The sequence below is a fragment of the Peromyscus eremicus genome, chromosome 18 (genome assembly GCF_949786415.1).
Source record: "Peromyscus eremicus chromosome 18, PerEre_H2_v1, whole genome shotgun sequence".
Classification (NCBI taxonomy): domain Eukaryota; kingdom Metazoa; phylum Chordata; class Mammalia; order Rodentia; family Cricetidae; genus Peromyscus; species Peromyscus eremicus.
This window is the reverse complement of record NC_081434.1, coordinates 32,774,143-32,800,257: the sequence shown is the minus strand read 5'-3', so window position 1 is coordinate 32,800,257 and position 26,115 is coordinate 32,774,143. Positions and strand designations below refer to the sequence as shown.

At 47.5% G+C, this 26,115-nt stretch overlaps 1 protein-coding gene across 2 annotated transcripts in view; it reads left to right on the top strand.

The window, feature by feature from the left end:
• The window catches only part of Tmcc3 (transmembrane and coiled-coil domain family 3), a 72,269-nt gene that overhangs the window by 33,891 nt on the left and 12,263 nt on the right, over positions 1-26,115 (top strand). The window contains exon 1 of one of the 2 annotated variants that reach the window (XM_059245541.1): positions 25,812-25,891. The exons of the other annotated variant lie outside the window; for it this stretch is intronic. Within the exon in view, the coding sequence (XP_059101524.1) occupies positions 25,856-25,891 (36 nt within the window). The 5' untranslated portion in view covers positions 25,812-25,855. Of the gene's footprint in view, positions 1-25,811; positions 25,892-26,115 lie in introns of those variants that run through there. 2 annotated transcript variants of the gene reach the window in all.

Below are 26,115 nucleotides of genomic sequence, written 5' to 3'. Positions count from 1 at the left end.
ATACCTTCTATCTGCTAGGATCTTAGGTCCTTTTCTGAGCTCGTTAAATCTCGAGAGCAAATTCCTTAGCTGAAAGCAGAAGGTGAATTCACTTGCCCAGGGTCACACAGTCAGAAAGAGGCAGAGCTGGGGCTTGAGTGGTTCTGGCTAACCCTTGCAGTCCATGCCCGCCTGGAGTGAAGGGCTCCAGGTACTGGTCCAGAGCACTAACCAAGACACCTGTGCTTAACCGTCTAGAAAACCTCAAGTTCATCACGTCTGAAGCTGAACCCTCCAGCTCACGCCCCTCTTGCCTACTGTGTAGATGATCTTAAGCCTCCAAGAGATCGGAACAGAAGTGGTGTTGTCCTGTCTCTGCCCTCTACCCCTCACTCAGCTGCTGGCTTTTGATTCTACTGTCTCTTCCTAGAGGCAAATGCTGTCCCTGGAGCTGGGGTACCATCCTCCAGTTTTAACCACCCCTGGCCTCTGCTCTGCTATACTAATGTGGCCTTGCATCCCCTCTATCCAAGCATTTTCAATCCTGACTGCCAGGATTCCAGGCTGCCAGGGGCCTGGCAGATGAGCTCAGCTTGATTTAAGTGGAGGCATTCAGGGTCTGATCCCTGCGGGCCTCGGGCCTCTGTGCTTCTGTTTCTCGGACCATGATTTCTCCAATTTGTGTCTCTCGGCTTGCTAATCTGGAACAACTTTAGATGAACAAATCTGCCTTTCTGCTGCAGAAAGAAAAGAAGCCCAGCTCCTCCCCTTTGGCGCCTCTTCCCTGGAGCTCCCTCAGCACCAAGTACGCCTGTCCTCTGACTTATCAGGGGCTGTCATTGTTCCTTCCGCTGTGGCCACTAGACAAGAAGTGGGCTGTATGTGGCCTTTGCCTCTCCGGTTGTGCCTGACACTCAGGCACCCGGAGCATCTGCCTTGGGAAAGGGTCAACAGAGGAAGGGGTCTCCTGACTCTGCACGTGGCCTGCACACCACTTCCACTTTCCGGCCTCAGCCCTGAGTGGCCGCTTCACAGCTGGCTCTATGTGGTGTGTGTGTGTGTGTGTGTGTGTGTGTGCATTCTGCTACTTGGCATTTGCTCTGCCAACCTGGATTTGTTAAAGTGAGGTCACAACTGGCTCTGTGTGTGTGTGTGTGTGTGTGTGTGTGTGTGTGTGTATGTATGTGTAGTGTATGTGTGTGCATTCTGCTACTTTGCATTTGCTCTGCCAACCTGGATTTGTGGATTTGTTAAACTGAGGTCACAGCTGGCTGTGTGTGTGTGTGTGTGTGTGTGTGTGTGTGTGTGTGTGTGCATTCTGCTACTTGGCATTTGCTCTGCCAACCTGGATTTGTTAAACTGAGGTCACAACTGGCTGTGTGTGTGTTATGTGTATGTGTGTGTGTGTGTATGTGTAGTGTGTGTGTGTGCATTCTGCTACTTTGCATTTGCTCTGCCAACCTGGATTTGTGGATTTGTTAAACTGAGGTCACAGCTGGCTCTATGTGTGTGTGTGTGTGTGTGTGTGTGTGTGTGTGTGTGTATGTATGTGTGTGTGTGTTCATTCCGCTGCTTTGCATTTGCTCTGCCAACCTGGATTTGTTGAACCGAGGTCTTTTCCTGGTGGGCACACAGGCGGACCAGCCAGGCTGTATGTGAATTGTCCTGCCCTCCCAGAGTTGTGCGCTAGTAGGCCTCTGCCCTGGTGGGCCTCCCTGCAGAGACAGTGTATGGCTTGGCCATCAGCACAAAGAGCCCATTTGTACAGCAGGGTGCTGAATACATCCCATTATTGCTGACAGTTGTTCTGGGCACAGTACAGGGCGTGGAGTTTCCCCCGAGACAAACACAGGAATATCCAGAGATAGTGTGAGTTGATCTCCAAAGTCCAGGGTGAGTCATCAGTAGGTGCTGTGGAGAGTATCAGCCTGCCTGCGTGCACAGTCGGCTGGCTGCCGTGGGCATGATGGTGAGGGCCACGCTGCTCTGCTCCGGTTTGTCCTGTGGTCGGTAAGTCTTTTAAAGCCCCTGCGTGAAAATATGTATCGTCTGGCCTTTTGTAATTAATATCCTGCGAGATGCTTGAAAGAAATACAAATTACTCTGTTCTAACTAGTTGTCTTTGCGCTTTCTCGAATTCCTCTCTGATTTCCCAAGTGGATTTCTAGGTCTTTAAATACCCGAACTCCTAGTAAGTTGCCAAATTCGCCATTCACCCTTTTGAGAAGTGTTAAGTTCAGGAAGAATGTGGAAGAGAGGGGCGGACACCAGGGGTCGAGTGTGGGGGCTCCAGTGTTCAAAAGACCCCCCCACACTTGCCTGATCTGACAGGCTCAGAGCTGGCATCTAACTTCCTACTCTGACATGCCGCCTTCCCACAGTGTCCATCCATCATTCCACTTTCCTTGGAGACTCAAACTTCCACATGACACCTCTGTGTCACCTCGGGCCACCACAGGCAAGAAGGGCGTGGCATGTCGGACACTGCCCTGTGGGTGGGTGGGTGGGGGAGTGGACTGGGGAGAGGGAGTGCAGTGTGCCTTTGAGTCAGGGCTCCCTTGCCCATCCTGGTGGAATGTGGTGCGCTCTGCAGAAGTACAGGATCTGGGACATGTGCATCCTACCCTGGAGCTGCTGATGACGCAGGAAGTCAGCATTTGTGTGGCTGTGTGTGGCTGTTGTGGAAGGCTTTAAAAAGTGGCCTTTTATTCATTAGATATTAAAATATTTCTTTATTTCCTTTTTTTGTTTGTTTGTTTGGTTTGGTTTTTCCAAACAGGGTTTCTCTGTGTGGCTTTGGAGCCTGTCCTGGATCTCGCTCTGTAGATCATGCTGGCCTCAAACTCACAGAGATCCCCCCTGGCTCTACCTCCCAAGTGCTGGGATTAAAGACGGGTGGGCGCCGCCACCGCCACCCTGCTGGTTTTTTGTTTTTTAAGACAGGGTTTCTCTGTGTATCCCTGGCTGTCTGGAACTCCTCTCTGTAACAAGGCTGGCCTCAAATTTAGAGCTTGCCTCTGCCTCCTCAGTGCTGGGATTAAAGATATATGACACCACTGCCTGGTGATATTAAAATATTTAATTTTTTTTGGTGGAGCTGAGGATCGAACCCAGGGCCTTGCACTTGCTAGGCAAGCGCTCTACCACTGAGCTAAATCCCCAACCCCTAGAATGTCTTTTAAAAGAGTATGTTCTTGGTAGCCCTCCTCTGGTCTTTAGAAACCACAAGAACTGGGGTTGTCAGAGGGAGTGGCAAGTTGGAGATATTGACCCCTTAAATCTCGGACGTTAAATTTCTGTTATTTAAAAAGAAAAAGTTGGAGGATCCAGTTGTGCCAGCAAAGTGCCCCGTAGCCTCAGCATTGTGAGGGGCATGGCTCACAGAGCTTGGCATGCAGGGTGTCGGTGGGAATGAAAGAGAAATTGCTCCCCACATCACACTGCTTTTAAAACAGTTTCAGCTGCTACACCCGCCCCCACCCCGCTTCATGCCAGGCTGTTCACAAAGATCCAGTGTAGCCTTATCCAGCCCTTGATTGGTGGACAGGCCATTCTGGAGGTGCCCTGTCCATGTTGGCACCCCTCTCACCTCTACAACCCCTCCATTTTCTCTAACCAGTGTAGGGGGTCGGGGGGTTAGTTATACTGTCAGGGTTAGCCTTCACCGTGGCCAGGGACTCTCTCCTGACCGTGTCCTTCGCTTGCCTGGGTGTGACCTGATAAGAACAACGATCAGAAAGTCAGGACTGAATGCCGAGTGGCCTAAGGGCCTTTAAATCCAGGTCATAGTTTAAATTTTAATATTACACCAAGGTTAAGTTACAGTGGAGGTAATCATATTAAGTGAATTAAGCCTGTCTTAGGCAGTTACCATACCCTCTTACTTGTAGTTCCTGGATTTCATATAGATATGTAAAATCGTGTGTGTGTGTGTGTGTGTGTGTGTGTGTGTGTGTGTGTGTGTGTGTATGTCACAGAGAGTAAAAGCAAAACCAGGAACGGAGTCGGGGAGGGGCCCTGGAGGGAATATGCCCAGCCAGCGATCCATAGCATACTGATACGAAAACGTCTTAGGCTAGACAATGCCGGTACGATGAGAGCTGTGTTTCCTCGTAACTTTTTAAGCGTTAAGGGGTGGGTATGGTGGCACGCCTTCAATTCCGGTACTTGGGAGGCAGAGGAAGGTGGATCTATGTGGGTTCAAGACCAGCCTGGTCTACAGAGTGAGCTCTTCTTGGCCGTCTAGAGCTACATAATGAGACCCTGCCTCAAAAAAAAAATTGCTTTTTCTTAAAATGAAAGTAAAGTTATAGGGACAGAGCATTAGGATTGGAAGCGATGTTATTTGCTCTATTCACACAGTTTAGTTCTTTCTTCCATAGTTTTTCTTTTTAAAATGACCGTAAAGTATTAAATATTATGCAGAAGAAATATTGCATTAAGGAAAAAGAAGGTAGAATGCCCAAGAGCCAATGCCAGTTGCAGACGTGACCTGTGACTCTCTTCGACTCAGGTAATCACTTCACAGCCCTCAGCCCTAAGATGCCAGCCCTGTCTTAAGATTTCTGTTAATCATTATCCCGCCTTACCTCATCCTTTTTACCACCTTTATGTTTATGCTACGGGGAGTTGGCATCTGACCTCTATAAAGCTTCATTCTGAATATGTTCCTGTTTGCTTGTTTTGGTTTCTGTTTGTGTGGGTTTGGTGGAGGAGGGGGTATTGTTTTTTGTTGTTTTGTTTTTTGGAAGAATTTTACTAGGTAGCTGTAATGACCAGGCTCTCACTGTGTAGCTCAGGCTACCTCAAACTGATGATGCTCCAGCCTCAGGTTCACCAGTCCCTGGGTGTGTTCTTCTTTAACCTGTTTTATCTCACACTTAGTCTTCTAAATTAGCAGAGCTCTAGTCCACGTGACTCCACTGTGCACGCGTGTCTGTATGAGCGTGTATGTACACTCCCCTTGCCAAGGCCTTTGGGTTATCTGTGCGTTGTTCCTTGTTTTTTCCTGGGGTTTGCTTTTGTGGCTGATACTGTCGTGAATACTTTTAATGTACTCTCCTGTCTGAGCAGTGTGGTTTCTGGATCTTCAAGGCATGTGCATGTTCAAATGCCAGTTTTCAGTATTTTAGGAATAAATTCTATGTAAACATGTCCAATTTGTCTTAATCTGATTTTAACACGGCTTCCTTTCAAAATCCTAGAACTGCCAATATGTACTTTAGTTAGCAAAGTTCTGTTCTGTTTCGGCTTCTGAGAAAGTAGCTTCAACCTTAAGGATATGGCTTTATTGGGTTTTTTTTTTTTTGGTAGTTATTGTTGCAGAAACCATTTTTGAAAGTCCAGATGAAACATTAAAGACTAGGAATCACAGACAAAACAGTCTAGCCCTCAGAAGTTGCATGCACTCTGTGTAACCAGTCTGTCTCTTTAGCCATCCCAAGGTAAGTGACACTGTCCTGTGTCATGACACCAGGGATGGCTGGGGAGTGGGAGGGTGGGGATGGCTAGCTTCTGAGAAATGCTTCACTATGTGGTACTGTTGTTATACAAACATCATGAAATATACTTACCTAAGCCGCGCCTACTCCAAAGCTAGAGTGCAAGGCCCAGCCTTTTGCTCCTGAGTACAAACCTGAATACGTATCACTGTGCTGAATACCGTGAGCAGCTGTAACATAAGCAGGGTTTGTGTGTATGCTTCTAAACACGGAGAAAACAATAAAAATACCAAGGGTTTTTGCTTTAATGGTGCACCTGTGTAGGGCACTTACCGTGAAGGGAGCTTCCAGGACTGAGGCCTCCCTGCGTGAGTCAGTGGGTGACTCAGTGGTGAGGGACCGTGAGGGCCTGGGGCGTTCGTGGATAGTCCTATAGATACTATTTTTAGAAACTGGACTCTTGGGCACCACTAAACGTACAGAACAACAACAACATTTTTCTTCAATAGTAAACTGATCTTAATATCACTTTTTATTTTCTAAAAATTTTTAAGTTTTTCAACTTTGTGACTTTTTCTAATAACAGTTAGACATTGTCTAGCTGCACCAGTTAAAAGAGACGTTGTCTAGTTACACCAGTGGTTCTCAATCTTCCTAATGCTGAGACCCCTTAACACAGTTCCTCATGCTGTGGAGACCCTCACACACACACACCATAAAATTATGTTCGTTGCTATTTCATATCTGTAATTTTGCTACTGTTATGAATCACAATGTAAATATCTGATATGCAGGGTATGTGATATCTGACCCCAAGGGGGTCGTGACCCACAGGATGAGAACCACTGAGCCATACAAAAAAAATACTTTCATATTTTGTAAGCTTTCTTCTGTTTTAAAATGTTTAGTTTTTTATACTCTATGATCTTTAAAAAGACAAAAAAACAAACAAAAAAAGCTGAGGCTCAAACATACACATTAACCTAGGCCTTCCCACGATGGAGGTTATCCACACTGATGGCTTCTCCCACATCCTGTCCCACCAGACAAGGTCTTCAGGAGCATTAAATCACATGGAGCCACCGTACGGTGACAGTGACTTCTTCTCAGTGGCCTCCTGGAGGACCTGCTTGGTGCTGTCTTAACCATTAACTGTTCTGTTTTGAATGACCTGTGTAGAAGGAGGGTAAGATAAAGTAATGATAGAACATACCCTGAGTACCTACACCAGGACGTGGTCCTTTATTTCCAAGTGACACTGTCATGTGTCATGATGCCAGGGATGGCTGGGCAGGGGGTGGAGGGGTGGGAGGGGGTAGTGGGGGTAGGGGGGGTTTAGGTTCTGAGAAATGCTTCACTATGTGGTGATGTCGTTGTGCAAACATGAAATACACTTACATAAGTACGTGTCACACTTTTCTATGACTGCTAATGAAGTAGGTTTGTTTACATGGGTGTCGCCCAGACACATGAGTAATGGGTTGTGCTGTGATACTAACACAGCTATGATGTCACCAGGTGAGGGTTGTTTTTTCTTCAGCTCCATTATGGCCTGATAGGACTCAGGCGTACTGCATGCAGACAGAACCCCATACACAAGATAAACATAAGTAAAACCTTTCAAAAAAGAAAAAGAGAAAGAAAAAGTCTTTAGAGGGCATCTTACACATGCTAATGAAGTTTCTTGCGAATTTGCCCGTTCGTCTCACTTGAAAGCAGAGGCACTATGGACTTCGTTTTAAAATATAAAACTAAGCCGGGTGGTGGTGGCGCACACCTTTAATCCCAGCACTTGGGAGGCAGAGCCAGGTGGATCTCTGTGAGTTCGAGGCCAGCCTGGGCTACCAAGTGAGTTCCAGGAAAGGCGCAAAGCTACACAGAGAAACCCTGTCTCGGAAAACCAATATATATAAACAATAGCAAGAAGGAATGGGAAACAAAGTCTTTCATCTCTTCCCAGTCCATTATCCCACGGGTAACTATCATCCAACATTCTTAGGCTATACTTCTAGAAAATCCCGTGCACATGCAGTACACTTGTACTCATCTACAATAGCCCGCTCCACCCCCTCCTGCAGCGCAGATGGATATGCACCAGAGGCATAACTCAGCATCTTGCCTTTTCCTCTTCACAGTTTGCCTTGGACAGATTCCCGTGGTCGGCATTCAGCTCCGTTTCCATTTCAGTCACCGCATCGTTTTCTGGTGCAGCGTATTTTTTTTTTTTTTTTAAGTGGTTCACTGTTGATGGTTGTCTGTGCCGTTTCCAAAACTGGAAGCGGGTGGTGGTGGTGGCGGCAGAGGTGGAATCAGACTGTGGTAGTAGAAGCACTAGCGAGGGATTGGAAGAGAGGCAAAGACTTACACACGCCTTCACTTTCGTTCCTCATCTTCACATCTCTGAGAGCTGCTTGGTTTTAAAACTATGTGGACACTCAAAGGAGCTAGATATCTGGGCCTGGTAATTCCAGTTACTTAGGAAACTGAGGCAGGAAAATTACAAGTTCGAAAGTCAACCTAGATTTCAGAGTGAGTTCAAGACCAGCCTGGACAATTTGATCTCAAAATAAAAAGTAAAGCCAGGCAGTGGTGGCGCACGCCTTTGGTCCTTGCGCTCGGGAGGCAGAGGCAGGCGGATCTCTGAGTTTGAAGACAGCCTGGTCTACAGAAGAAGTTCCAGGACAGCCAGGAATACAGAGAGAAACCCTGTCTCAAAAAAAATAATAATAATAAATAAAATAAAAAATAAATGAAGAGCAAGGGCTGAGAGCTGAGTAAAGCTCATTGGTAGAGTGCATGCTTACATGCACAAGGTCCCACATTCAATCCTCCATACTTCCCCCAAAGAGAGGGGGTGGGCAGAATATTTTTCCCTTCTCCTCATGGTGTTCATGATTGTGGAGAAGAAAAGTGTGATGTGTAGCTAAAAAAAACCCATGAAGAGTGGAATTGTGTTTACAGCCTAGCGGCTAGAGACTTGGGAGTTCCAATTGTCTTCTTCCTTGGCTGAAGTGACGACATTCCTGTGGCCACTGAACTATTTGCTGTAACCTCATTTCCAGCCTTTTCTTGTGATCTCTTTGGACCTGGGAGATTCCCTGATGCGGAGCTTAGCCTTGCCTTAGCGTGTCTGCAAACATCCCCGCACTGAGTAGACCCTAAGGGAAGGCCTGGTGGGGCTGCGTGTCTGCGTGGGTCTCCAAACAAAGGTGAAGGAGGAGATGGAAGGGATCCAGGCAGGCGCACTGAACCTGGACAAGGTTCACTGGGTCAGGCTGTTTGCTCCGGGAAAGAGGGAGAAAGTACAGAATGTATTCAAAGATGGGGTTGGGTCAGGGCATGGAAGCCTTAAAAGTCCAACTTGAGGAAGTTGAACTCCATCCCGAAGACAGTGTGTGACCATTGAAAGGAGTAGCCTGGGGACACATGAGTAAAGACCATGGCAGTGATCCAGCATGCAGTAGAAAAGATTTGAGCTAGACATGGAAAGAAGGGTGAGTGAGCTGAAAGAAGGTAAGGGAAAAAATGTGGTGGGTGTGGTGGTCGAGGGCGAGGGGAGATTAGCCCTAAAGACTGCGGGACTGTTAGTTCCATAGCATGACACCGAGAATAGATGGGTCAGATCTTGAGATAATCATATCTGGGTCGGGGCAAGAACAGTTGGAAAGATTTCTTGACATTGTTGGTGAAAGATGCTGGGTGAGTGGAAAATTGATGATTGTACCCAAATCTGCTTGTCTCTTAGTTCTTGCCTAATTACGCTGTCACTTTGCCTCTGTTTATGAATATTAAGTTAGTTCCTTTGAAGGATGGACCCCATAATGTGAAATAAACATGCCCTTGTCTCTGATTACATGTGATTGAACACTTGGAGTCAGTCCTGTGATATGAAGTATGTGTTCACCAATTGTCGTGTTCATGGTTACCCAGGATGAGAAGTAATCAAGCCAGGTGTCTTTGCCAGAGGATTGAGGTGTTTACAGGCATATTCACAATGGCCTTAATAATCAAACAAGTGTGACATGTGAAGCAGTGAGGGCATCAGAGCCACTGAAGTGCAGAGACCAAAGCAGTGAGGGCATCAGAGCCACTGAAATATAGAGACCAAAGAAACGTTAGTTAATCAGTTTCAGGCTAATATCTCGGGCTGAATGAGGTTTCAAAATGTTCTTGGTTGATGAATATCAAACAGATGGTCCTCTAACATTTTGAAATGCTGAATAAAGTAGGTGGACCGAGCTGAATTAATGAAGCATTACCACATTGTAGATAAAGTGACATTGTTCAAAGCCTTGGAGTCAAGTTCATCAGCTTTCCCAAGGCCAAAGAAAGGAGAAGAAAAAAAAACAAAACAAAACCCTACCATTCAAATATCTTAAGGAGCCAGCATGGATAAAGTCTATTAAGAAACCTATTTGACTCTTTGAGCATACAGTCAGTAGGTTTTCAAGCCATGGTTCTGAACACAGGCAGTTCTGTGATAAGCTCAAAGCAGGTGCCCCTCACGGTCTTGGGGGGGCAGGGAGTGAGGGCTCTTAAGTGGGGTACCAGACACATGATTCGATCCACGGCCCTAGTCAAGGAAGAACGATATCTGGCATTGGAACTCCCGAGCTGCCTTCCCAACCACTGCCTTAGGTGGTGGTGGCTTTTCCTTGATGCTATACTAAAAATGCCTGGAACAGAGCAGCTCACTTGTCAGGGGGACGGTCCATCGTGGCAGCAGGCGGGAAACAGAGAGCAATGAGTTCATTGCTCAGCTAGCAGGCCAGGACGCACACCCACTTTTAGAGGGGGGTCTCCCGCAGCGATTAACCTAATTAAGAGAACCCTTCAAAGGCATCCCCAGAGGCGAGCCTGATCCCTCCAGGTGTGCCTGAAGCTTGTCTCCTGGCTGGCTCCAGATCCTGCTCAGGTGACAGTAGCCATCACATCTCCCCCATAATAGACTCCCCCCCCCCTTTAGTAATCTAATCAGGGTTTGTTGGTTTGTTGGTTTTTCTGGACAGAACTTTTGTCTCAGTACCTAGTTGGTGGAGAAAATAGGTGACCACAGTGCTACCATGCTGCTAGACTGCGTAGGGAAAGTCGGATGTGATGTGCCACGGGATTCTTCTTTGTAGCCCGTAAGGAAATGACCTGTTCCCTCCAAAGAATCTTCTTTAACTCCTGCCTCTTCTTTTGGTCTGAAAACTGCGCCTTTGTAATCTGTCCGTCCCCCCGATGGAAAGAACCACGGCTACCGAAGATAATTGGAGTTTGTCTAGTATTGATAAAGATCTCCAGGGGAGAAATTAGTGGAAATGCCCTAAATTACCAGTTGTGCATTTTGGAAGCAAAATGATTGGTTGTCTGTCGTGTGATAGATAATATTCTCTTAGATAAGAACTTAGCCTTAGCTTCAAGTGTGTGTGTGTGTGTGTGTGTGTGTGTGTGTGTGTATGTGTATATATGAATGAGTGTGTGTGTGTGTGTGTGCGTGTGTGAGTGTGTCTGTGTAAGCATGTGTGTGGTGTGTGTCTCTGTGGTGTGTGAAAGAATGTGTGTGTGTGTGTGTGTGTGTGTGTGTGTTTAATTAATTTATTTATTTATTTTGGTTTTTCGAGACAGGGTTTCTCTACGTAGCTTTGGAGCCTGTCCTGGAACTCACTCTGTAGCCCAGGCTGGCCTGGAATTCACAGAGATCCGCCTACCTCTGCCTCCCGAGTGCTGGGATTAAAGGCGTGCGCCACCACCGCACAGCGTGTTTTAATAGTAGGTCTAGTTACATGATCCCTGACTCCCAGACACAAGCCTACTTAGCCTTGGTTTGCAGTAACACAGGAATATATTGACTAAATCAGACACATCCGTTCTTGTGCGGTCTCCTGTGACCTCACAGCACATGAACCAAACATGAAACCCCTGAAATACAGTCTAGTCACAGCTCTGGAACTTTGCGCACTTAGTAAGAAAGTAGACCAGTGGTTCTCAACCTGTGGGTCGCAGCCCCTTTGGGGGGGTTAAACAACCTTTTCACAAGACCATCTACATATCAGATATTTACATTATAGTTCATAACAGTAGCAAAATGACAGTTATGAAAGTAGCAGTAAAAATTATTTTATGGGGGGCTGGCGAGATGGCTCAGCAGTTAAGAGCACTGGATGCTCTTCCAGAGGACCCGAGTTCACCTCCTAGCACCCACATGGTGACTCGCAACCATCTCTCGTGAGATCTGATGCCCTCTTCTTTCATAAAGGCATACATGCAGGCAGAGCACTCAGATAAATGAAATAAATAAATAATTTTATAGTTGAGGGGGGTCACCATAACATGAAGAACTGTATTAAGGGGTCACAGCGTTAGGAAGGTTGAGAACACTGACATCAGAGGCTGAGCATCGTCGTGCACCTGCAGGCCCAGCAAACAGGAGCTAATGCAAAGTCCCTAGTTCAAGGCTAGCCTGGGCAACACAGGGTGACTGGTCTCAAAAAAAGATTTTTAGTTGGGCGGTGGTGGCGCACGCCTTTAATCTCAGCACTCGGGAGGCAGAGGCAGACGGATCTCTGTGAGTTCAAGGCCAACCTGTGGTCTACAGAGTGAGTTCCAGGGTAGCCAGAGCTATACAGAGAAACCCTGTCTTTAAAAAAAAACAAAAACAAAAAAAAAACAAAAACAAAACATAAGAGTAAAAATAAATCACAACTTTTTTGCCTCATCTTGCATTCATACCCACAGAATGACCCATCGGTCAACTCAGTTTTAAATACCTTAAGTCATCTTTTGTTTCCTAAACATTGCACTTGGTAATAGACTTCGCCTATGTGGTGTTCTCCAGGTAGACTGTCTTTAGGCTGTCTTAGCTGGGTTCTTTCCTTGCTTTTGGTTTGAGGATTTTTTTTTTCTTTTCCTTTTGAAACTACCTTGAAGCTTACGGCAATCCTCCTGCCTCGACTTCCTGAGGGTTAGGATGACAGTTGTGAACTGCCGCAGGCATGTATCTGGGTAGCTTTCCAAGCCTCGCCCCCAAGTCCGTATCAGGTGTCTCGTTCCCAGAGCCTCCCTGAGTCATCGGGCTTCCTCACAGCTTCCTCTTTGTCCCGTTCTCTGTAACACGTACTGCATTCTCCTACACACGTGTAATTCATGTGCCTCTCCACCCAAACGGCGGACACTCCCAGGGCCAAGCTTATCAGGTCCCTCTCTGTCTGTGACTTCAGAGCTCGCAGCATACTGCCTGGCTCACGAAGCAGATGGGGAGAGAAGGGGAGGGGGGGGAGGGCATTTTCCAAATAGAAATTCTGAATTTGGGTGGGCTGGTTTGGAACCTAACTTAATCAGTTCTGTCAGCTATCATAGAAACAATGCGGTCTGTGTACGTGAGCCCTAATTGTACTCTGTGTACTTTCCAGTTAAATCCAGCCTCTTGGAGAAACATTGGCTCTCTAAGTAACCATTATGTAATGAGACAAGACATCAGCCCAGTGTATGTCAACGTGGTATTTAGGGATTGCCGTGTTTCAGAATTTAAAAAATGAAGCATTTCCACATCTAAATCAGATGCAACTCATTTATCCCCCAGATATTAGTGCCTAACTGTAGACCTTACCCTCTTCCATTACTTTTGCTTTATACTTTATGTTCTATTTACACACGTGCGTGTGCTCGCGTGTGCTCGCGTGTGCTCGCGCGCGCGCGCACACCCCCCCCACACACTTATCAAATAGCATCATGGGCGTGCTGGAAACTAAAATGCAGTACACATTTGCAGACTACTTAATGGTCTTACTGTAAAATGATGATTTTGACAGCGCTTGGGTCTTCATGGTCTAAGATTTTGTTTAACCGCTTATATTACTTTTTTGAGATGTAACTTACAGTAACTCACGTATATCTTAGATGTATGGTTGGATGATTTCTACCCTGCATGGAGTAAACTGTCATCTGGGTCAGTATTGTTGGTGGCCTGGTGCTCCTCAGCGCCCCCTTCTGGTGACTCACTCTCCCACATTCTGCAAGGGTAACCACTGTGCTAGTCTCAGCATGAATGTTTTCGTTCTTTTTTAAAGTATTATATGCAGGAGCTTCCTCTACAACAGTGGTCCTCATCTCTCCCAATGCTGCAACCCTTTAGTACAGTTCCTCATGTTGTGGTGACCCCTAGCCATAAAATTATTTCCACCGCTACTTCATAACTAATGTTGCTACCATTATGAATGGCAACGTAAGTACCTGAGATGCAGATGGTCCTAGGCGACCCTTGTGAAAGGGTCGTTTAACCGCCAAAGGGGGGTGGAGACCCACAAGTTGAGAACTGCTGCTCTGTGGTATTATGTATCAGCACTCACTTGCTCCTTTGCCTTTAAACTACTTGTGTGGTTTTCATTTTGGCCACACGGATGCTACCGAAGGACACATACTCAACTTGCTAATAACTCAGTGTATTTAATAAGACCCTGGCTATTGGGTGTCAGTACAGGATTGCTGAGTGGGAGCCTACAGAGACCTTGCGGGCTGTAGAGTTCAGCCACCCAGCTCCCTCACACAAGGGTCCCAAGGCCTGAAGTTAGCTCCAGCACAGACTGCTATTCCACCTGGGTCAGGTGTCTTCCCGAGGTAACGGTGTTGTGTCACAGTTCATGCTATAGTCTGTGGAGGACTGTATCGACCACTTTGCCCATTGTGGTGATGAAAAAAACTTAAAGAGAGAGCTTTAGTTCAGCTCCTGGTTTGAGAGGGTATTCAGTCCATCATGGCAGGGAAGCGTGGCAGCTGGGCAGTGATCTGAGTGTGAGGTCACTGCGCCTCACATTTTGAGAGACAGGAAGCACAGAGTTGGGCTGGAAGCAGAGCCAGGCTATAAACCGCAGAGGCTCCTTAATTTGCCATATGCACCAGCTAAGCTTCTTCTCCCCACATCCCCAAATTGTGCCACCGTCTAGGGAGCAGCCATTCAGCTCCTGTGTCTCTGGAGTACACTCCAGTCCCAAACCATGACAAGAGCCCTGGTCAACAGGAACACAATACTGCCCTAACTTGACAGTGTTGACTCTTGCTTGGCAAGAGTTTCCGTTTTCTAGAGGCTTCCTTAGGTCTCTCACCTGGAACACACCCACCTCCCTCTCAGTGTCAGTGAAATGAAGGGTAACTGACTCTGGCCGAGAAACCGGTCATTAAAGAAGGGGGAACACTGAACTATTTCCTGTGTTTGTATAGCATTTTTAGTTTCAAGGTGTTGTCTTGAATGTTTTGTGTTCTTGAATGAGATCCTTTATAAGCTCTGATTAAACACACACACACACACACACACACACACACACACGCACGCACGCACGCACGCACGCACGCACACAAACACACATGCACGCGCGCAAACCAAAAACCACAGAATTATTCTTAGGATGGGAAGTCTTAGGGTAAATTCTGTTTCTGTGGTCTCTGCATGTAAAAACAAACAAATCCTTAATCTTAAACCTTCCTGCCCAGGCAGCAGTGAGTCACAGAAAGTTTCATAGAAAGAATTCTGAAGGGGAGAGATTGGTGGGTTTATAGCTAAGGGAGATCAATCCTTTGTTGACCTACTGGCCAGGGAGTTAACCACAGAGCATTCTTCAGAGTGTTAGGGTCTCTTTAGATATAGTTAGCAGGGGCTGGAGAGATCGTTCAGTGGTTAAGAGCCCTGGCTGCTTTTCCAGAGATTCCCGGTTCAATTTCCAGCACCCACATGGCAGCTCACAACTGTCTGTAACTCCAGTTCCAGGGGATCTGACAACCTGACACAGGCATACATTCAGATCAAACACATGAAACAATAATAAGTAAAATAGATATAGTTAGCAAATGGGGGTGGGGTGGCGTGGGGAGAGCTTGTCTCTTCCCAGTTGTAGAGCACTTTTACACAGGATTCAAACCATCAGTTGGTCGTGGAATGAATGGAATGAATAGTAAGTAGTATTTTATATTTTCAGGTGGAAAAGTGGAAGTTATATCATAGCAGATACTCATCTACTTACCTCACTCAGTTCAATAGTGGCAAATTTCATGCTTGTGTGTTTGTGTGTGCACTCATGTGGGGTATGTGTATGTGTGCTGGCAGAGACAGCGGTAGGGTGTTCTTATTGTTGCTCTTGGCTTTGGACATTAACACATGAAGTTTCTACCTCCCTAGAGTTAGCATTGGGTTTAGTATGTAGAAACCACATTTCAGCCCTTGCTCTGTCCGAGGCCAGTTAAAGCATTCCTGAGCACCATTCAGGGACGACCTCCCGGTTACCCTGTGGCATAGACACACTGTCCTCATTTTACACATAGGAGATTAGGCACACAGAGAAATCACTTATACAAAGTAACACAACATGGCAAAACTGCAGCTCGGATCAAGCTGGTTTGGGTCAGAAATCTGTGCCTCACGCTCTCGCTTATGCCCCAGCCTAGTCATTGACCTCTCCGTAGGACACATGGCTGTGGAATCCCAAGAAATCCGAGCTGCCTGCCAGCTGCATGCGCTGTGGGTTGGCCCAGGCAGGCTGCTTCCTCTGTTTTGGAAATACAGTCAACCCAAATATAGACTTGGATCTTTAAGATGGGTCACGATAGGGTGTTTATCTTTAAAACCGCAGTTCACAATGCCTTTTGTTTCTTTGCGGATCCTCTTCTCCCGGATTATAAAGTGTTCCTAGAGCACTCGCCTCCCTCTGAAACAAGCGTCTCTGGTGTCTTTAATCTGCAGTGACAGCGGAGCAGGAAGCCTGTGCTCATCTGCAGCTGATGGCGAGCATTTAGTGACTGTGGAAGCTCGTGTCTGAACTCAGCCAGAGGAGGGAGTTCCTGTCTGGCATTGAGAGTCATTATCGGTGGCTTTAGCAGAAGTCGCCTGCATTTTTCATCAGGCAAGATATCTTGGGATTTAAGCTAGCTTCCCTTGTAAATATCAGATTGAAAACAGAGCCAGTAATTGCCTCGTGGCACCAAGGACTATCTTAACTGAGGTGGTCTGTGTTTATTATGTATGTGCCTGCCCAGGCAGCGGCTCAGGACGGGCCCTGGCTGTCAGCAGCCGTGGCCACAGCCAGGCAGATCCGGACTGCAACCACGATTCTGCCACTTGCCAGCTTGCTAACTCCACGCAAGCCCTGGTCACTCTCCCCACCCAGAAAGTGGGAGTCTACAGTCTAGCCTCAGGTTCTTGAGGACAAAACTGAAGCAAGGTACACGAGGCATTTAAAAAGTTGGTTTGTGGGGCTGGAGAGATGGCTCAGCGGTTAAGAGCATTGGCTGCTCTTCCGGAGGTCCTGAGTTCAATTCCCAGCAACCACATGGTGGCTCACAACCATCTGTAATGAGATCTGGTGCCCTCTTCTGGCCTGCAGACAGAACATTGTATACATAATAAATAAATCAAAAAAAATTAAAAAAAAAAAGTTGGTTTGTTCTTAGAAGATATCATAACTTTCTTTCTTTTTTTGTCTTCCTTTCATTTTTTTAAATAACTTTGAATTCTCTAAGATCCCATCCTCTCTCAGCCATTCTCCAGCTCTGCCTTTCTCCTGTAAACATGTCATTGCCGTCTTAGATTTAGGAGGGGAGAAGGCTGTGAGAGATACATGGATGGACGGACAGACAGACAGACAGACATAAATAATCTGATAATGTAAGGGGTCTGGAGTACGGCAAGAGAGCAGAAGCCCTTACCACCGACTCTGATGACCTGAGTTCAGTCCTTCGGACCCACATAATTGGAGGAAAGACTCAGTTGCCAGAAGTTGCCCTCCGACCTCCACAGTGCTCTGGCATGTGCGCACACTAAATAAATAAGTAGATATCGATAAACTGTCTTGGGCTTTGTCAAGCCTCACACACAGTAGGCAAGCACTCTAGCACTAAACTTCACCTTAGCCCTAGGATACCTGTGACTTTTAGGTCATATTCAATTGAGTTATGCTTACTAAGAAATAAGAAACCATATGTGGCTCTATTTTCCTTGACAGAGAACTAATTGTCTTTAGGGGATATGTAGTATGTCTAGTCGTATGATGTAGTCTTATGTAATGATAACTCAAGCTTCAGTCTAGTAGGGTAACTCAAAATGCGTGGGGTTTTCATCCGAAAATTGTATTATTTCTTTGTGGTGATTACATTCAAAATTCTCTCTAGTTATCTTCCCTGTGGGACTCTGTGCTGTTTACTATAATCACCCTCTGTGTAATAGAACAGAAACTTATTCCTCTTGTCTGACTGTAACATTGTATCTGGAAGCAGCCTCTCCCCATTCCCTCATCTCCTGGCCTCTTTCATCTAATCCTGTGAACTCGGATTTTTTAAGAATTCCGTATATGAATGAACACACACATCTGTTTTCCCATGCCTGGCTCATTTCACATAACGTTAGTGTCTCTGGGTGCATCCATGTTGCTACCACATTTGACAGTCTTTCTGGTTCATTAGATAAGTTGAAAGTTTACTAGTTAATCCAGGACTGCTTCCTTATTACAGAGAGTAGATGGAGCCAAAACATATAAATGTATTCGATATGGCAGGCACCAGAGTTCTCAGCATTAATTATAACAGTACCTCCAGGGAAATGCCATTTAGGAAGGGAGGGGTCCTATTTGCATATTTTGTGCATTGTGGCTCTTAACAGTCAGCATTTCGGGGGCCAGAGAGATGGCTCAGAGATTAAGAGCACGCACTGCTCTTGCAGAGGGCCTGAGTTTGACGCTTCAGTCAATTAGGCAGCTCACAGTTGCTTCTAACCTCACTTTCGGGGAATCCGATGCCCCTGGCTCCCTCAGTCTCCTGCATTCACATCTGCATACCTACACACAGACACACTTACATTCCCAGAATTAAAATTAAGTCTTAAAAAATTATTTTAGGGGCTGGAGAGATGGCTCAGAGGTTAAGAGCACTGGCTGTTTTTCCAAAGGTCCTGAGTTCAATTCCCAACAACCACATGGTGGCTGAAAACCATCTGTAATGAGATCTGGTGCCCTCTTCTGGCTTGCAGTCATACATGCTGTGTACATAATAAATAAATAAATCTTAAAAAAAAAAAAAAGAGCTCTGACTGCTCTTCCAGAGGTCCTGAGTTCAATTCCCAGCAACCACATGATGGCTCACAACCATCTGTAATGAGATCTGGTGCCCTCTTCTGGCACAAAATCATAGGGCACTCATATACATAAAATAAATAAATACATCTTAAAAAGAAAAAAAAATATTTTAAAAAGTGTCCTTTGGTAGTTGACCACCTATACGCTGCTTGGAGCAGAGGAGAGCCTCGGGAGTTGCCGGTTTCCTTCCCATCCGAGCATGCGCAATTCTCCAGTCTGGCTTTTGAGAGCCTTGTTGTCCTCACAGCCCTGTCAGAATCCTCAGCCACAGGTTCTTCTTGATTTCACGGCAAACAGCTGAACCGGTGTCAACAAGAGGGCCGACTGGATGCTCCAGCCCAGCTGGCTGTTTGTCAAGCACTGATTCATTCAACAAACACAGAGGTTCTGTTGAGGAAACGGTGTGAGCAGGCAGGTGGCTCGTTAGCCACGATCCTCCTCTCCAGGGAGGCTTCCCAATGTGGAGGGAGCAAATGTTACACAAACACTTACCACGCAGAGCGGAATAAGCGCGCGGTGAAGGAGGCGATCGCAAATTTGGGGTGCAGCACCAAGGACGCGATCGGTTCCAGCTGTTTGTGAGTGTGGGCGGGGCTTCCCGGACAAGCCGGTGTCAGGCTTGTGCCTTGGAAGGTGAGCTGGGATGGGGGCATGGGAGGCCGTGCCATGCTGGGGAGCCAGCACAGAAAGGGGGAACGTGCATGAAGTGTTCAGGGCTGGGTGCTCACCAGATACATAGAAGAAGATGAAGGGTGAAACCTAGACGTCGGTAAAGATCTCGGCTCTGCGTCTTCGAGCCGTAACCACAGTTACCCGATGCCTCCAGCGTTCAGATCCACACAGTAGAGCCCGTGACAGCTGCTTGTGGAGCCGTGAGGACTCCAGAGGTGGGTGTCCCACCCACTCCAGCCTTGCTCCAGTGGTTGTACAGAGGTATGCTCCGGGTCTCACACAAGGGATGGCTGTGCTGTGGGGGGTGTGTGTAAGGCATGAAGACCCTGCCCGGACCTTGAGGTCCTGGATGCCGGAGGACTGGGGACAGGCGCTGTGTTTCTGTCATTCAGGAACTTGGCTTAAGCCCAGAAGGCAGAACTTCTACCCCCATGGCTGGCTCCTCCCCTCCCCGCCTTCGCCCCCCCTTGGCTAAAAGTTGTGAAGACTGGTTCGAGAACCTTTTACAGCTGCTTCCTCGGCTCTTCCTGGGGGTGCCTGTCTACAAGTAGAGCTCCATGTTCCCAACGTCCCCCTTGCTCACTGGCTCCCCCTGCTGCCAGCCACAATCCAGGGATCGTGTGTAGCCGTGGTGGAAAAGGCTCCAGAAACCCCGGGAGGCCTTAAGTGAGAGCCCAGGGCCTTTCATCTGTTCCTTCCCTCGTTTCGAGTCAGGCCCTAAAAGCTTCAGTACTCATGTGTTCTATGTTTAGTGCCCAGTGTGGCCTCCAGCGTCCTCTGATAGGAACGGACTGTCCACCATCTCCTGAGAGGAGCTGTGAGGCCTTCTCTCAGGATGGCTCTGAGTTGCCAGCGCCTGGGGAGGTGAGGGCCAGGCACCGGGTACTCGCTTCCTTTCCCAGACTTGCTTGAGTTCAAGGTACATGGGTGTCTGGAGGCTCTTCCTAGAAGCAGTTTCTGTGGGTGTTGTCCGTGAGCCTCTGCGGGCAGGCCCAGGCTGGTCCTCACCGGAAGTCGGTGTTCTGTCTAAGGTGGTGAGTTTTCCTCACCATTCCCTGCTTACCCTTCTGGGGACAATCATCTTCTTCACCCGGACATCAGTCTTCTGTATGTTTCGCACACAGTAAATCTTTACCAGGTCCGATGAGTCTCATCACAGATTGGTTTGTGTGAATTCGACGTGTGACTTATGAGCCATTTTGAAGAAACGTGTCTTTTCCTGTGCTTGTAATTCAAAGTAGATTAGCAGTGCTGGCTGGTAGAGGCTTAATGAGAAGATAATTATTTATAATTACAGTATCAAGTGTGTGTAAGTGCTTGAGGATGCTTGAAGAATTTGCCTTTGAGAGCCTTAAACACGGCCTCACACATCTTCTCCACAGTATTAGTTTGTGGAGTCGGTGGAGAAAGGATGGGGCTGTCGGAGGTGTGTGTCCTCTAGCTGTGGTTCTAAATGGTCCTTCACTGCAGAGTGACGGGGCCTTCCTTCCGGGCACGAGGCAGGTGCAACTCTGACACTCTGGAGAGTCCCCTCCCAGTGATGTAAGGGAGAGGGCCAAGTGCTAGGAGGAAATACTAAGTGACAGTGTTGGTGCAGGGCCGGTGCTGGACACAGTGCTCTTTGTTGCCAGATGGGGGCGAGCAGAAGAAATGTCCTTGTCCAAGCAAACTGGAAACAAACATCGGAGACAGAGGTGCTTCCCTAATAAAACGTCCTTCTGGGTGCCGCATGAGGATCCTCCAGATTATTGGTTTGGGGAGTGTGGGGAAGAGATTGGCCTTCTTCCAGAGAATGAAGCTATCAGGTCTTCTGAGCAGGTGTCCATGTGAAGGCAGCCATATGTCTCTAGGAACAGGTGATGGGAGGCTTGCCAAGGCTTTGGTTGTTTTTGTTTTTTGTTGTTGCTGGTGGTGGTTGTTATGGTTGTGGTGATGGTGGTTGTGGTTGTGATGGTGATGGGGGTGTGTGGTGGTGGTGGTGGTGGTTATGGTGTGGTGGTGGTTGTGGTTGTGGCGACTTTGTTTTTTAGTGCATTGGCTCCATTAGCAAGGAAACCAAGTGTAGCCAGGCGGTGGTGGCGCACGCCTTTAATCCCAGCACTCGGGAGGCAGAGCCAGGCGGATCTCTGAGTTCAAGGCCAACCTGGTCTACAGAGCGAGATCCAGGACAGCCAGGACTACACAGAAACCATCTTGGGGACAAGTGCTTGGCATTTGTCTAGCTAAGTTCCCTAAGTTCCATGCTCACGGCCTCACGGGACAGTTTTCAAGTGTATGGAAAGCCAGGTGACCTAGTACAGGATGCATTACAAGTGGAGGGGAGGAAGAGCTCAGAGGCCACCCTCACTGCACAGCTCCTCCATCCCTCAGGAGAATCACCCTGCACAGGGCAGGAACCTTGCCCTCCCTCCAGGCCTGCCCTGGGTGCCATTCCAGATGCCAGACCCTCACTTGCTGGGCATGTAGACACTCCCAAATCCTCTTTTTTCCCCCACCCACCTCCATCCCTGCAGCTGAAGTTTTCCTGTGTCCAGCCTGGGCCGCAGCCACCAAACCCAAGTAAACACACAGAGGCTTATCTTAATTAAAACTATTCGGCCATTAGCTAACTACTAACTAGCTCTTACACTTAAACTCAACCCATTTCTGTTAATCTATATGTCACCACGTTTTCCATGGCTTTACCTGTGTGCCATTACATGCTGCTTCCTGGACGGCGGGCTGGCGTCTCCTGACTCAGCCTTCCTCTTCCCAGAATTCTCCTCATCTGCTCTCCCTGCCTATACTTCCTGCCTGGCTACTGGCCAATCAGCGTTTTATTAAACCAGTTTACAAGAGCATTATTCCACAGCACATCCCTTACTTTCCTTTCTTTCCCTTATACTTCTCATCCTTTTCCCTTGGTGACTATAAATGTTCAGGTATTGTTGCCATAAAAGCAATAAACTTTTAGTCCTCATAAAGTCATTTGGCCTAAACCACTGCTCATATTTTACAACATGGATCCAGCCTGAGATGGGGACATGCCAGAAAGCCACACCAGGGCTCTGGCAGACCTGTTACTGGAAGTGACAGGTCCAGAATTGGTGATGAAGGAAAATTTTCTGACGAGATTCTCACTGAAGCCCAGAGCCCACACAAGCTCAGGCAGCCATGTTAACAGCACTGTAGAGTAAGGTTTTTTTTAATTTATTTATACAATCAGCTTTGAGTATTTCATAAATCCAAGTTGAGATCCAGTTAAACTGTGTGTTATCCATGGGCTTCAAGCGACATATATTTTCTTTGTAAGCCTTAGTGTTCTCATAAAAGAGGGCTAGTGTGAAAGATATATGGACACTTAAAAGGCTTTAGCATTGTGCCTGATTCACACAGACGTCCTCAGTCCTGTTAAGGAAACAAGCTCGAGAGGAAGAAGGCTTGGACTTCTGTCCTGCTACTGACTTAACTTCTTGGTGCCCGGTTCCCTCGTTTGCAAAATCAGTATCAACAGTAGAATCTACCTCAGGGAGTGTTTCGCAGATAAGCTCCTGTATGTGTCACTGAGGTGACTTTGTCCTTCTTTGGCTTGAAGTAGGATAATGCTTCCTTGTCCCCGGGAGTCATAGAGGCGCGTGATTTGTGGAGCAAGTCACCGACGACGACGTGTTTCTCTGGGAGACGCGCAAGGAGCTGGTGGTGTACATACAACTCCCCAGCATCCCAGATAGTATAGGTTCCAGCACTGCTAGGGTCTTACAGCTGACTTGAGCGGCTGGAATAAGCAAGAAATAGACCTTTAGAGAGAGAGAGAGAGAGAGAGAGAGAGAGAGAGAGAGAGAGAGAGAGAGAGAGAGAGAGATGGGGGGTGCAGGAGGGGGGGGGCCGCTGAGATTTTGACACTGTTGCCATGGCAAAGCCTTGCATATCCTGGCTGGCACACTGTAGGAACAGCCTTTACTCTAGACCGGAAACGCGGAAGTCAGCTGAGCCAAGTTAAAAACAGTCAAGAACACTAAAAGTGATAAGATACCTGGCCACGGGGCTCCCCCCTCAAAACTCTTGGGTTCTGACCATGCTGCCCCTTGTGGCCTGGGTGTAAATCTGCACCTTCAGGTGTCCTGAAATACCCATTGTTATAGAAGTGGCTGCCTGTCGGAAGGCCCTGCCCCTTTCCTTGTATGTCCCAATTCAGGCTACCTTTCTGTGGCAGAGGTCTCTTGTGCCTGGTCTTGGGACTAAACAGACAGTTACTAGGCGTCTGTTGTTCTGAGCTGACTAGGTATTTGCAATTCTGAGCCTCAGTCCGTGTCTCTTAGGGATCTCTTAGGCCATCATCGGTTGGTTGCTTGGTCCATGATAATGGAGCAATCAGGAGTCCAAATAGCGTGGCCCCAGCATCCTGTTGGTGAGTCCCGCCACCACCAGCTGCACCAGAAGATGGCAGAGGGGCAGAAAGGGAACCCGACGTGTGCAGAAGGGGCCGAGAATGTGGGGTGGCCCTACCTTTAACAACCTGCTCCCAAGTGAGGAAACGTACTTCTGTGAAGCCAGCCTAGCTGTGACTTTGTCCATGACAGCAGAACCACGAAGGCTTCCTCTCATGGCTGTGCCACCTCAGCACCGGCACATGGACCCCTGGGGACCTCTGGGGACCTCTGGGACAGGCTACATGTTAACCATAGAGGATACACAGGAGCCCCCTGCTCCTTCCGGCTCTGTTGCCTGGGCTTCCAGGGTGTCCTTGCACATCTGGTCTCTTCCTGTAGGGACCAGAGAGGTAAATGTGCAGCAGCGAGCCTAAGTGCTGAGCCCTGTGCTCACTCCTAAGGACCACGTTGTACCAGAAGTCAGGGTGGATGTGAGTTACCTTGGGACGCTGCTCGAGAGGCCTGATTGGCTGCCGAGATGACTCAGGGTCAGGTTTTGACGTCTGTCCAGGGCTTACTTAGCCTTTTCCTCAGCCTTTGTTCCAGCACGCTGAGGGTAACAGTGGAAATGTCTCTGCCACCACCGCCGGAAGAAAACACAATTAGAAATGGTATTTCACGAGGATGCTGGTGGTCTGCCTTTTATCCAAGTAATAACGGCCAGGGTGTTGTGGGAGGACGGGAAGAGTCAGCCGTCCTTTTTAAAACCAGCCGCTCTTCCTGCCAAAACAATGTTACATTGGCTTCAGTTTTTTTAATGGGATAACACAGAAGGAGCGTGATAAAGAACGACCCCTCCTAACCCCGCGTTGTAAAAATAGCCGTTGTTAATACAAAGGTGCTTGTTTTTCTTTCACATTTTACATAAAAGTATGTATGCTTTTAAATGAAATTAGGGGAGATGACAGAAAACGCTGATTGAAGCCATTCTGTGGACCAGGGTTCTGCAGTTCTTTGTGTGTTATCTATTTATTCTTCACAGCGACTGGAGAATATTGCACGTGCACATGGGTGTGTGTGTGTGTGTGTGTGTGTGTGTGTGTGTGTGTTTGTATGCACGTGCACGCGCACGCGCGTGTGCATGTGTGGAGACCTTTGGGTATCCTGCTCATTTATTTTCCCACTGTATTCCCTTGAGACAGGGGCTTTTCACTAAACCTGGAGCTAGGCTAGAAACCAGGAAGCCCTGGTATCCTCTAGGCTCCACACTCTCCACGGCATGGGGTTATACGCGTGTGCGAAGCCATACCCTGCCTTTTTTTTTAATGGGTGCTTGGGATTTGAACTCAGGTCCTCATACTTGAACAGCAACCACCCTTACCCAGTAAGTCATCTCCCCAGCCCCTCTCTGAAGAATCTTTAAGTCCATTTTGCAGAAGAGAAGACGGAGGCAAGGAGAGGTTAAGTCGTTTGCAGAGGCTGTGCAGTCTGTAAGGAGAGGGGTAAGATGAAGGAGTGAAGTCTGCCTCCAGAGCCCTCAGCCTGGACCTGTGCCATTACCAACTTCAGTTTACAGTGTGGCTGTATTTCCTCATATGATGCAACATTCACTCTTGTTTCTATCCCGGGCCCCCCCCCCCCCCCCCCCCGCCGCCCCATTCTGCAGATGGGGTGATAGAATCCCACTTGTGTGACTTAGTTTACCCAAAAGCATGTAGCTAGTAAATATCAGTGCTGGAACAAACTCACATTCCCTCATGCACACAGTTCATAATACATGTTAACTGCAGGTGATCTGGGAACCTCTGACCTCCTCCCACAGCCTGATTCTGAAAGCAAGTTGCATCATCCAGGGGCTGGGGCCAATTCCGAGATAAGCCATGCAGGGCCTGGCTGGCTTCAGCTCTCTTCCTCACACATATGAGTTGTCTCAGTTGACACCCAGGAAGTCTGTGGGCAATGAGCAATGTATACCCGGCCCTCCGTTATCTGTGCAATGGTCAAGCTTTATATAAAAGACCAAAATGTGCACCCCCAAACAGGTTTGGGGGGTTTTAACTGAGATTTGCTGACAGGCAGTAGTAAGGCTGACAGATCTGAGCTGTAAGTGTTGTTGGCTTTCCCCAACCCAGAGTCTTGAGGACATGCCAAACATTGTTACAAATTTAAAAGTAAGGCAGAAGTCCGTCTGCCTCCTGGAGTAAACAACGTCTCTGTAGATAAGGCTGCCCCGACCTGCAGCCTTTAAAAGAACCCGGCCCATTGCCTTGGGACGACCTCGGTGGCTGACCAGCCCAGGGGTGTGGAGAGCTGGAGGAAGATGAGCAGGTGGTGGCTTATTGACGAGTTTTTCCAGGTAAACCATCAAACATTTCTCTTCAGACATAGTAGGAGAATCCTCAAAAAAAAGAATGTCAGTTGTTTTATGTATTTCTATAACTTTATTTGATCTTATCTGTGGTTTCTAAGAGGGCAAGAGCAAGTGCTTACGGAATCATAAACAGGGTTGGGCAAAAAAAAAAAAAAAAAAAAAAAGTAACAAGAATGTTGTGTAAATAGGCCAAGCCAATGGACACTGCT